The sequence below is a fragment of the Primulina tabacum genome, chromosome 6 (assembly GCF_025594145.1).
Source record: "Primulina tabacum isolate GXHZ01 chromosome 6, ASM2559414v2, whole genome shotgun sequence".
Lineage (NCBI taxonomy): Eukaryota > Viridiplantae > Streptophyta > Magnoliopsida > Lamiales > Gesneriaceae > Primulina > Primulina tabacum.
The window spans coordinates 3978760-3991295 of NC_134555.1; the positions used below are offsets into that span (position 1 = coordinate 3978760).

The following is a 12536-nucleotide window of genomic DNA, read 5'->3' on the forward strand; positions in this document are numbered from 1 at the left end:
AATTAAATCATCGCTAGTTAATATTAAAGGGTGGAAATGAAATACCCAAAATCTAATATCAGCGCCTTTGTCTTCGTTCCTTTTCCCGGTCCTCAGACCTCACGCACACAAATATGCACGGTTTGGAGAATAATCGCGAAGTAGCGCAGCAGGCTCTGCGGAAATGATGGAATCGACATTTTAAACTGGAGTTTTAGCAGCTGGTAGGGAAGGAAACTCGATCGATTCCATTCGACGCAGCATGCTCGGTGAAAATCGGTTTAAGCGGTGATTTAGCTTCAAATTTTGTAGAGGTATATTGGTTGTCCCTGCCTTAGATGCTTCGAAATTGGAAAAATTTGTTGTGTGTAAGCCCAACTCGATCTGGTTAAATATTTAGCATCTCGTCTTGTCATTTTGTTTCTGTTCCTTTTTGTTTTCAGGATTATAATATTGTTCTTTTTTTTTTTTTTGGGTCTTTTCGTTGTTATATTATTTTCTGTTCATCCTATGAATAAAATACAAATGAAACAAGGTGTTACTTCCAAGAATGGAGGGTTTTTTTTTTTTTTGTATTAACGGATACTTTTTCGGTTTTAGGATTCGATTTTTCTCCTTATCTGGCAATGGCATTTCCGAACTAAATGGTGAATTGATGCCTTTAGAGTCGATTATTTCTGAAAATTCAACATTGCTTACAGACAGTCAATTATTCCTCAAAAATTAAAAGACCTTTTGCAGCTTCTGCTTGGAGGATTGGAATTTCGCCTTGATTTTGCAATAAAGGATCTCACAATAATAAATTACGAATATGTGAAATTCTCAATAATTTCATGAGATTCCATGAAATATCTAGAATTTTTTGAGATTTTATATATAATTATGTGATATTTTATAAAAGTCGACAAAAATCTATCAATTTTATAAAAAAACAAGCAAATTTTAGTGCTGGCGGGTCGCGGTCCCATATTTTGTACTTCTTTTAAATATTTATATTATTAAGATGAAATGTCAATTTAAATATCGTATATATTGGTAGTCTAGATGTTTAATTAGATTAATCATAGTCACGTAAATATGTTTCTTTTATTATCAACTTTAGTCACTATTTCCAAAATCATGTAATTAAATGATCAATGTTATTGTTAAATTTTTGTAATTACGTGGACGTGAACTTAGCAACGTAATTATAAATTTTAACGTTGATATTAGTCACATAGTTACATTATTTTGACAAAAAAGACTAAACTTATCAAAAAAATTATAATTACGAAATTATAATTGATTTAACGAAATATATCTGACTGAACTGAACACGTCACAAACTGATACTTGCGGAACTGAAATTAAAATTTTGCCTATTATTAATTATTAGATTAATAAATCTTAGTTTTTCAAAAATGCACAAAATCGAACTCCCTCAAATTCACCATACACCATCAGCTGAAGAAGAATCAACTCCCACCTGAATAAAATAAATATATGTAAGCGGTCCAATTTCTCACACCTTGTTTAACCAGTAATATTGCTTTATATGATTGAGTGCTCTGCGGTTTTTTGGATGAATTTTCGTTGCAGTGAAATAATTAGGGTTTTTAATTTTGTGATATGGGTTTCTGATGATCTCGGGTGCTTATGGGTTTTGTAAGTAAGATCTAATTGGTGGTGGTGGTGGTGGTGGTGGTGGTGGGGGAAATGAGGAGTGGCTGTGTGCAATTTATATTTTTAGAAATATTATTTGCATCTCATTTTGTATTGTTTTGTTTAAGAGTTGAAGTTGGGGGGGACCTGTTTAGCTCGGATTTTCGGTAATTGTTAAGGTTTGTTATGTACATCTCTTCTTATTTTTTGAACTTATTTAGTGTTCTTCGATGTTTTTTAGCCAGAAAAATTATCCTAATATTGTAGAAAGCTGATGAATCATAATTGAAAGCTTATTTTTTATTCAGAAATTTCTGTTTATCTGCTTCATTAATCCACCGTGAATATGTTCGAGGGTCTAAACGGATTTAATTTGGTGAATTTCACATTGTGTATTTTGAAATCCAACTAGATTTGAGTATTCAGTAGATATATGGTGCATATTTTTTTATGATATTTTAATTTTATTTCCATGGTTTTTCATGACTACTACTTTAGTCTCAAATTCGATACGGGTGTTTTGAATCAATGTTATATATTTAATAAAGAGGTAATTGATTTTTCTGCTGGAGCTAGGTTTGTACTCATCAAGAAGACTCAGTATGTGGTGACCCGTCTTAGGTCGCGACTCACGGGGGAAAATGTCTGCAAAGGGTTACCACAGTGACAATGATGATGATGAAACCTTCTATTACCGATATTCCTCCACCGGCACTGCACCACAACCATCCTCCACTGCGACCAAACCCTCACGTGGCACCTCCGGCAGCGGTGGGCTTGCCCCATCCAAATCCACAGTCTATGTCAGCAACATCGACTACAACCTCACAAATTCTGATCTTTTCACAATCTTCTCCACCTTCGGTAAAGTGGCCAAAGTCACGGTCCTAAAGGACCGTGACACACGCCAGAGCCGAGGTGTGGCATTTATCCTATTTGTGACTCGTGATGATGCCTTAAAAGCAGCAAGGTGCATGGATAAAAAAATACTAAATGGAAGAACTTTGCAGGCCTCCATTGCTGCAGATAATGGACGTGCTGCGGAGTTTATTAGAAAAAAAGTGTACAAGGATAAGAGCAGGTGTTATGAGTGTGGAGAAGAGGGGCATTTGTCATATGAGTGTCCGAAAAATTTCTTGGGGCCGAGGGAACGTCCTCCCACGAAGAAAGGGCGAAGGGGTGGCGGAGAAGAAAGTAGAGGCAAAAGTTGTGAGCATATGTTCAGGGAGACAGTGGCAGAAGAGGAGGAAGAAGATGAGGATGGTGGGGAATTTGAAATGGAGAATTGGGCGTCGGCCGTGGATGGTGGAGGGGCCGAGGAGAGATTATTGATGGGTGTTGAGAAGGGAGGGGTGACAAGGGAGAAAAAGGAGAAGAAGAAACGGTATTTTAGTGATGAAAGTGATGATGAGGATTGAATATTTGGGTATGAATGGGAAATTTTTTAATTTTTTTCGTGAGTATTAGTTTGTTTGGAGTGATTTCTGGAAGCTTTGTTCTCTGTCTTTGCTTCCTGGAGTGAGCAGTCTCGTTAACTTGTTTATGCATCTTTTTTTTTTCGAGAATTATAAGTTTCTGTGTGTATGTATATATATATATAAAACTTTAAACAGAACTTATCATGTTTTTTTTTACCAACATTCCTCCATTTCGCATCTGAATTCGCTTTTGTTTTATTAATATAGCGGTGCTGGTTTGGTTATGGGTTATTCATTTCATGATAATTGGAATTTTAAACGAATGAGATTCACAAATCTTGATTACGATGAAAATTGTGGCTTAATTTATGACTTTGATTTTGTCTTTCTTCATGCATATGAGATTTGATGATGACCTTAATTTTGAGTCCGGTAAATCACATTTCTTGATTTTGAGTTTTACCAAATTGAGATGTTTCACTCTAATATACAATAGAGTGGCTCTATGTTATATCGAGATATTTACTATCAGTTTTTGTTTTGTATAAGTCGATCAGCTCATTTTAAAACAAAAAATATGGGATTTATCAATATTTTGATCATCTTATACAAACACGTTGAATTTTAATCTCAATATAACATAAACTCATCTTATAGAATGCTTATAGCCATGGGGACAAAAAGAGAGAAATATATATATGTATGTATATTTATATGTATATATATGTGTGTATTTGTATAATATTTATATGATAAAAACTTGTGTGAGATGGTTTCGTGGGTTGTATTTTGTGATACGGATCTCTTATTTGGGTCATCCGTGAAAAAATATTACTTTTTATGCTAAGAGTATTACTTTTTATTGTGAATATTGATAGTGTTGACCCGTCTCACAGATAAAGATTCGTGATATCGTCTCTCGTGAGAGCGTCTCACATGAGATCAACTCATTTATATTATTACGATAATATTACATCAAAGTAATAATATTCAAAAATAAGAAGACAAAAACTTGTGTGAGACGGTCTCACGAGTCGTATTTTGTGAGACGGATATCTTATTTGGGTCATCCATGAAAAAATATTATTTTTTATGGTAAGAGTATTATTTTTTATTGTGAATATCAGTAGGATTGACCCGTATCACGGATAAAAATTCGTGAGACTGTCTCACAAGAGATCTACTCAAATAAGAATTGTGCATTTAATAGATGATATTTGCATGTAACATGTGCAGATATCGATATATGTATATTTTTTTAATAAAATATATATATTTTGAAATTAAGCAACTTGTGTGAGACGGTCTCACGGATCGTATTTTGTGAGACATATATCTTATTTGGTTCATCTATGAAAAAGTATTATTTTTTTTCCTAAGAGTATTAATTTTTCTTGTGAATATTGGTAAGGTTGACCCGTCCTACAGATAAAGATTCGTGAGACTATCTCATAAGAGACATATTCTTGAAACTAAGAGAAGTTTATATATGAGATCTAATAACTTTTATACATCAATTTAATAATTTACCAATAGGATATATCATGTTATTCTGTAGTTAATTTTTTATAAAATATTTCAAAAAAAAATTTGTGAGATAGTATAATAAATCAATTTTATGTGACAGATCATACATGAAAAATATTATTTTTTATGTCAAAAATATTACTTATTATTGTAAATATTGACACAGATAAAGATTCGTGAGATCGTCTCACAAGAGACTTACTAAAAATATTTATGTTTGTTATTTGATAAAATGTTTCATTCTTTTATTTTTATTTGTTTATTCTTTTATTTTATGTCGTAAGCTTTGTTACTTTTATTTGTCATGCGATTATCTATCTAATGAGTATAAATTTCTCGTACATTTTCTAAAAATATAAGCAGATTTTATTAAATCATGTGTTATCTCGAATCAATCGCGATTACTATATCACAATAATATTTGATTTAATTTCAAAGTAAATATATAAAAATGAAGAAGTCTTTTAAAATTTGAAAAACCTAACAATTTTTTAGCCAAATTATTACGGAATAAATCCGCATCTCACTAGAGACCTACTCTTAAAGTTATGTTTTTAAACATGAAAATCGATTTAAAATGTCGCCATAGACTAAATCCATTTGCAATAACGAAATAAAAATAGAGCATGTCTCTTTTGACACAGTTATATTTACAATGAAAACTAATATTTTTGATATAAAAATAATATTTTTCATGAGTCGGATTATCTCAAATATCAGTTTTTTATGAATTAGATTAAATCGAAAATCTAGATTAAAAAATTGATTATGAGATTGTATCATATCAATTTTCTTTAAAAATAAATCACAAGTCAATTGTCAATCCTTACTTGTACCATTTAAATTTTTTAATAAATATAAATTTGTAACTGAAAATTGCAGCTAATATTTAATTTATAATCCTTTTAAGAAGCCCACAGAAGAGCTGACTCAGTGAGCAAATAGGGACAAAACGAAATCCCTTCTTCCACCTACGATACACTGCTGCGTATAATTTTTTTCAAGACCACGACATCAAGCCTAAATCAGCTAAAAAAGGATCATTTATCAGTTGGTTTGGATGTTTTGATTTTGTAAGTTTTTTAGGCCTTTTGCGTTATTTGGGTTTTAGAACTATTATTGGGTATATTATAATTCAAGCCTTTATTGTGAATCTTGACTCGATACTGATTGCGAGAATGAGTCCAAGATCGTGTTTTTATTAATGGGTTCGCAGTGAATTTTGATGTATATTCTTGGTTCGATAGGTGGAGGCACTTGAGAAATAATCGAGATTGTTTCTTTTCTTAATTGTGCAATCATTCTATGGAAAAATGTTGGATTTTTTCTTTATTGTTTTTACCGGATGAATTAGTGGCATAATCATTCTTTTTTTTTTTCCATTTTTTTGCGTGAATTTTTGGCGAAAAAAATAGGATTTTTGTAGTTTTTTTTTTTGGTATTATTGTGTTTCGTTGAGTAGAAGTCTCAATCTAGTTTGTAAGTTTCCGGTGGGATGCCTTTGACAACCTGATAATGGATGAATTTCTTGGATCGAAAATTTTTGCTGCTTTCCGCTTGAGTCTCTTTTTTTCTTTGTGAAAAACAAATAACAAAGATATTCCAAGTTTCATGTTTTAAATCTCCAGTTACAGGGGAAGCCATTAACAAATTTAGTTTGGTGAATTTAGTTATTTAGTAACTACTATTTACTTCTCTCTGAATTGGGTTTTGCAGGTTTTTCAAATTCGATTGCAGTGAGCTCGTCCGTCGGATGTATGATCTATGTTCAAGTAAGATTGATTCCAAATCTTTGCTGTTTCTTAAAGTAAAGTGTGATATTGTTTTGTTTGGATAGACATTTACATGGATTTCACGATCCACCAATCCTGGTTTCTTATGAGTTGTGGCTTTTTATGTGATATTCTTACATTGCTTTGAGATTTAAGCACAATGTTTTACCTTCTTTTTAATCCAGCGATGAGTATCCAATATCTTCCACAAATATGCAAGAATTTTCCACTGTCGATGGTTTTTTGGAAGTAACCGAAGACTTGGCAGACATGATAAAATACGTGGCAAATGAACCATCAGTTGGGCTTTTCTATGTTCAGAAGCATATCCAAAATGCAACGCCCAACCTTGTCAATCTCAAGAATAATGTTGTTGAAAAATCTCATGAGACGGTATTGCATACAGAAGATTCAGACGATTCTATAGCCATGATGAGATCAATGAAAGAATGTGGTTTCCCAATTGTGGAAGAAATGATTGGGGAAATTAAAAAATCTCTTTCCATCATGTCAAATAAACAACCAAGAAAAGGATTACTTTCTAGCTCCGGATCGGGTTATATTGGAAGAACTAGCTCTTGGTCACCAGCCACCTTTGGAAGTGACATCATGTTTCCTCATCGGGATAGTGAAAAGAATGGAGGCTATTTGTCTGGTGTTTTTAAGTCTGCAAAACAGAAGGTCACTAACTTAAAGTGGCCTCAAGTTGAGTCTAAGGAATCGAGAAAATCTGAGGATGATAATCTTCGGCTAAATCCTAGCCCGACATCCCCAAATGCAAAAGAAAGTCACTTAACTCTGCCAGAGGCTGAGGGTGAAGATTTATTGTCTAGTCAAGATGGTAAACAGCTTCAAGAAGAATCACGACTTAGTACAAGCGTGTCCCATCAAGCTTTACTCTCATTACACGAGAACTATGATGAGTTAAAGGCTGATAGAGAAATTAAATTAGAAGAATGGCTTGGAGGGGTCGCAGGCAATGAGGAGCGTCCTAGAGAGAAGAATTAGGGACCAAAGAGTTCAAAGAAGAACATTTTCAGTTGATGGATTTGTTGGGCTTGCTGATGTCTGAACCTGTATGATAAGAAAGATAGGATGAATGGACATTGAGTTTGCTTTGAGTCATGATGTATCATAGCTGTGCAAAGTTTGGTGAAAGCACATGTTTTTTAAGATTTATTGTTTGTTCTTCGGCATCAACCGGTAAATGAATAAAAAAAAGTTAAGTTTATGTGCATTGCGTGTGCATTCTTTGGAGTACCTATTTTGCCCCAATCTTAATGAATCCAAAATTATGTGGATGGAATGTGTACATATAGCTGTTCTAATATCATCGGTGCGCTGGCGGATGTGACTCTCCTCCGCAACATTGGATCAGTCCAATGGTCTTGTTGTGTTACCCGTGTTCCACTCTTTTGTCTATTTGATGGCACAGACAAGATTCTATGGAGTTCGAAATATAGACCATGATTTTCAACATCATTCTATCCTTAAATCGGATGAGATTTATGCACGGTTGCTCCCGATTTTTTTCATCGATCCTCCTCAACTATTCAATTTTAAAACTTTTGCCTTTATAGGTTCATTACTACATTCAGCAAGAGATGAAATCTTGAAAATTGTTATACAGGTTTAAAGTCCACTCTAAAACATTATACATTTTGTAAATTTTGTTCAGTTCTGAAGATGCTGAATGGATTGCTTTTATCAATCATTTTATTTTATTTTAAATTTTAAAAATATAATTAGTTTAAAGGGATCGCAAGTTCCAAAAAGACTATCTTTTCTGTGTTTGATGCTATCCATGTCCATTTTATTGCAGAAAAATGACTAAAGCATTTGATTCTGTTGATGCAAAATGGAAATAGACACTAATATATTCCCTTGCACCACAGAAATTCGGTATAGAGTAAATCAATTCATCTCTGTAAAATTTGACGCTGAGAATTTGAGACTAGAGAATTAGCATATTTATTGAATACCATTGATAGAAGTAGGAGGATTACAACGGTTGGTCTAAACAATGCTTGAATATCTATATTTCAAGCCACCAAAAACTACAAACTCGATGCTCACATAAAAAAAGAATGAAAAGGAAAGGGATATAGCATTGCAAAAGAGTGTTGGTATAAAAGGTGCTGGAAGATGGGGGAGACCGCAATCCGAACATATCTGATAATGCATGAAAAACATACAGTCTTTTCAACAGAGCTGTATTTCCGAGACAAGTCCTTCCATGACCCTAGAGAAAATAATCGCTTTTAGAATCTACGAGAAGTCGGTATGTGCGTAGAATGGTGTTAAGTATGCAGCAAGGGATTTGGAACACACAAAATTGTTTTGAAAAAACAAAGAGAAGTCTACATCTTTTATGCATGAAAAGGTATAGGTAAAGTTTCTCACAGCCGGGAGGTTTCATCCGCGAAGATCTCAAAATCATGAGGTTTATTAGAGAAATAATACAATTAAAGATGACTGGTGATATAAAAGTTACCTTGAAATATGGCCTTTATATTCTCGATTTCCATTTCTAAAATTTCCCAGTAACTTGCCAAGTCCCAGAGCTTGCGCCAGTTGGAGGCAAAAGTTCATTCATGATGTCTTCAAAAATATTTTCTTGAATAGATATGCCATCCATGCTATCTGAAATATTGCCAATGTAATCTTGAGACTCAAAGCTACTAACATTGTGAATTCACCCACTTCTATCAGTCAATACTACAGATAAGCATCATGTATTAAGTATATAATTTACATGCTCAACATATCTTAGATTAGAAAATGGGATTTCACTGAGTAATTAATATATTCTTTTCAAACTCGTCTGATTGTATTTTTTTAATTGCAAGTGTTGAATAGAAGAACAATGAAACTAAAACACATCACACAAAAGTATGATATCTCTACAAATCAGATGAGGAAAGCTTATTGACAATTAAATCTGTGCAAATAACTGCAAATCACCATTTTCATGATGTAACTATATGCACATAAATTTCACTCATGACTTGTTTTGCTAAGGGTACAATACAAGACGAATACAATCATATAGTCACATACAAAATTTTAGGTTTCTGCTATTTATTTCATAAATAAATCAAACCAGAGATAAAGCATGTGCAACACATACTTCTAAATTTCTCATGTAAAATGGAGTCAATATAACAATAGGAACACAGAAAAGAAAGGGCTTTAGTCATGCAAGTAATCTATGTATACTAATGTTTCCTAAGGATCAAATCACATTTAATTATTTATAACTAGGAGTAAAGAAAACCATCACATAATAACCTTTAAGAATCAGAAGCACCCTTGTCACAGCATCAGTAGGCTCCATGGTCTCAAACTTATGTGCAGCTTCACCTGCTACTAAGGCGATCAAGATTGGACCACCATCTACAGTTGCATAGCTGTAAAAAAGAAAGAATTCGCCCCGATGGCTAGGATCATGAGAGAGATGTCCAAATGTATCGAGGTCAGTTCCCCAAAAGGCATGTGAAAAGAGCATTGCGGCCTTATTTAACAAGCCAAATCCCAACCTTTTTATTCCATCAAGCTTTCTCTGAGGTAACTCAGGGATAAACTCCTATACACTGTGCACTTAAATGTCTTCCACCACATCGGTCACAGCATACATTCGAAGACCCAACAGCACCGCCCTCTCTAGTACTGCCTACTGGAGGAGCTAGATTGAGATTTCTTCTTAAATTGTTTGCCTCTTGCCTTGAATCTTTGCTGTTTCAGTTGCGGGGATGACTGTAGAGGCTGGTAAGGATGTAAACCAGCTGGCATCAGCATATTACTTCCAGATCGCTGAGAAATAGAAACTGGAACTGGAACTGGCTGTGGTTCTCCCATGAGCAGACTAGTCTCTATCTTCTTCGCCATCTCTACTGCTTGAACATAGGTATTAGGCGATCCAGTCATCACCAAAGTAAAAGTAGTCCTTTGTAGTCTATGCAGGAAACGTGAAAGTTTGGACCGATCATTTTTTGCAACATGTGGCACATATGGCAAAAGAGCAGAAAACTGATAAACATATTCAACAATTGTTTTATTGCCTTGCACCAACTGGTTAAACTCTTCTTCCTTGGCATAATAATACAAAGGTGGTGCATATTCCTTTGTAAACCGAGCACGGAATACTTCCCAAGTAATGATTTCGCCAGATTCTTTAAGTGCTTCCCCTGCAACTTCCCACCAGAGTTGTGCTCGGTCTTTTAACTGATAGACGGCCAGCTTCAGTCTGACACTTTGTGAATATTCGAGCAAATTGAATAGATGGTTTATACTTTTCAACCATTCTGCTGCTTTTTCGCCACTTTCATCGCCAAAAAATTTGGGAAGACGTAATTCTTGGAATCGAGAGATTATTAACTGCATCCCTCCAATTTTCTGAGTCAACTGTTCGACTTCTTGGTTCACCTCTTCTTCCACATTTCTAGCGATCTGGGCTGCCGACGACCACGTTTACCCCTAACAATATCCTCGAGTCCTCTGATATTTTGTGCTTCAGAGTCCAAATGCAACGCATCAGCAATAGGAACAGTGCCCATTCGTGCCAGGAATGCAACAATGAAACATCAAGCCACCGCTCATCCATGCACGTAGCATCGAGGGTCCAGGTAGCGACCCGGTCAGTCTTCGTGCAGTCATCAGGAATGTGCTAATCCTATCACTCGCTCTATCGATGAGATGTCAGGAGTGATCTAATCCTATCACTCGCTCCATAGATGACTCAACAGCTCAATAGATCAATAATGATAGCAATCAACGGAGTCAAGGCTCGAAATGCTATGCACTAATAGTATCAACTCAAATAAATGCGTGAATGCAATCACGTTATTCACAGAAGCACATAAGGCAGGCCACAATTCACTACCAAAATATTTAACGTCATTCCACAGCATTATAGATGTCATAATGAAACAGTTCATGCGTACCTCAACTGAATACCCAATTTATCACTGAAATATCATAAGGATTTCTCGAAGAATCTGATACTGTGGCAAATAATACATTTCATATCAAGTTCCATTTATTTTTTCAATATTTGAAAAATTAGTCTAAAATTCCAAAAATCCTCAATTTAGTCTTTAATATTTCTAAAATTAATATACGACAATTCTATAGCATCTAAACATCTAATTATTGAACACTAAAATTCGAAAACCCAAGTATAAAATTCTGAATTTTCGAAATTATGCCAAATAAATTCTAAAATTTTATTAATACCTCCAAGTAGCTCCGATATAACACCTACAATAATATAACATATATTAATTGTTGGAATTCAATTGAATCAAAATACCCAAAATTTGAAACCCTAAATTCTAAGATATACTTCTGAAAGTTTAGAATTTGATTCTAAGCTTCGAATTCAAGTTTCAAACAACCTAAATTAAGGTTTCTTTCAAATTTTTCGACGAAAATAGACGGTGGTTCTCCGATGGGTTTCCGAAAGTCGCGAGCTTTCTGCAAAAATTTGGTATAGTTAGCTAGCTCTTGGCGAGAGGTTTCCAAATCTATGCTTATTTTCGAAAATAGGTGACCGAGAGTGGAGTTATGGGCAGTCAAAGGCGGCACAATTGGTTGAAAAAAGAGATGCAACTTTCGGGAACAAACAGATATGGATGAGGGAGATTAAATTGTTATTATTATTATTATTATTATTAAACTTAGTCAAGTTGGGTTGGGCATTGGAACATGGGTTGGGCCGGCTCTCACAATGATGCTTGAACCACACCAAGAATTCCTTCACAACTAACTTCTCAGCTAGATGAGATGAAAAATTTCAAGTTATGCATTTTTCTATTGCAAAAAAACTTAGGCATTTTGACCATGTCACGACAAATAAAGTATGAGAATTATAACAATATCCATACTAACATTGAGTGCTAATTTCCTAGGAAGTGGTGGTCTTCAAATCGTGCTTTGTTTAATCTCTCATCAACAAAAATCTATAAAAAAAATGAACCATGAACATTTCTCACTTGCTCAGAAGCTCTAGCCATCATATCAATTGGTCATTGGAGACGTAATCCTTCCTTCAAACACTCGATTTTCTCTCCAAATTTGTTAAATCCCCCATTTGCTCAAAGTTCAAAACACAATAAAAATAAATCAACACAAAAGAAAATCCCTTGAAATTATTTAAAATTAGCCAAAAAATAAATAGTTTACATGCATATCTTACAAG

The 12536-nt window shown here is 34.2% G+C and overlaps 3 protein-coding genes across 5 annotated transcripts in view; all 3 read left to right on the forward strand.

The window, feature by feature from the left end:
* Nucleotides 1-3275, forward strand: LOC142548839 (uncharacterized). 3 transcript variants are annotated; one of them, XM_075657410.1, is made up of 2 exons: nucleotides 1-293; nucleotides 2197-3275. In XM_075657410.1, exon 2 carries the CDS (start codon nucleotides 2262-2264, stop codon nucleotides 3036-3038), a length of 777 nt encoding a protein of 258 aa, XP_075513525.1. In that variant the 5' UTR covers nucleotides 1-293; nucleotides 2197-2261; the 3' UTR covers nucleotides 3039-3275. The 3 variants fall into 3 exon arrangements, with proteins under 3 accessions (XP_075513525.1, XP_075513526.1, XP_075513527.1); XM_075657411.1 differs by lacking the exon at nucleotides 1-293 and adding an exon at nucleotides 1275-1463; XM_075657412.1 differs by lacking the exon at nucleotides 1-293 and adding an exon at nucleotides 1671-1799.
* Nucleotides 1731-12536, forward strand: part of LOC142548838 (DEAD-box ATP-dependent RNA helicase 40-like) — a 27717-nt gene continuing 16911 nt past the window's right edge. Inside the window, exon 1 of the mRNA XM_075657409.1 lies at nucleotides 1731-1787. The gene's annotated coding sequence lies outside the window, so the exon portion shown is untranslated. The remainder of the gene's footprint in view (nucleotides 1788-12536) is intronic.
* Nucleotides 5476-7569, forward strand: LOC142548837 (uncharacterized). Its single transcript, XM_075657406.1, has 3 exons — nucleotides 5476-5638; nucleotides 6282-6337; nucleotides 6523-7569. Exons 2-3 carry the CDS (start codon nucleotides 6330-6332, stop codon nucleotides 7343-7345), a joined length of 831 nt encoding a protein of 276 aa, XP_075513521.1. The 5' UTR covers nucleotides 5476-5638; nucleotides 6282-6329; the 3' UTR covers nucleotides 7346-7569.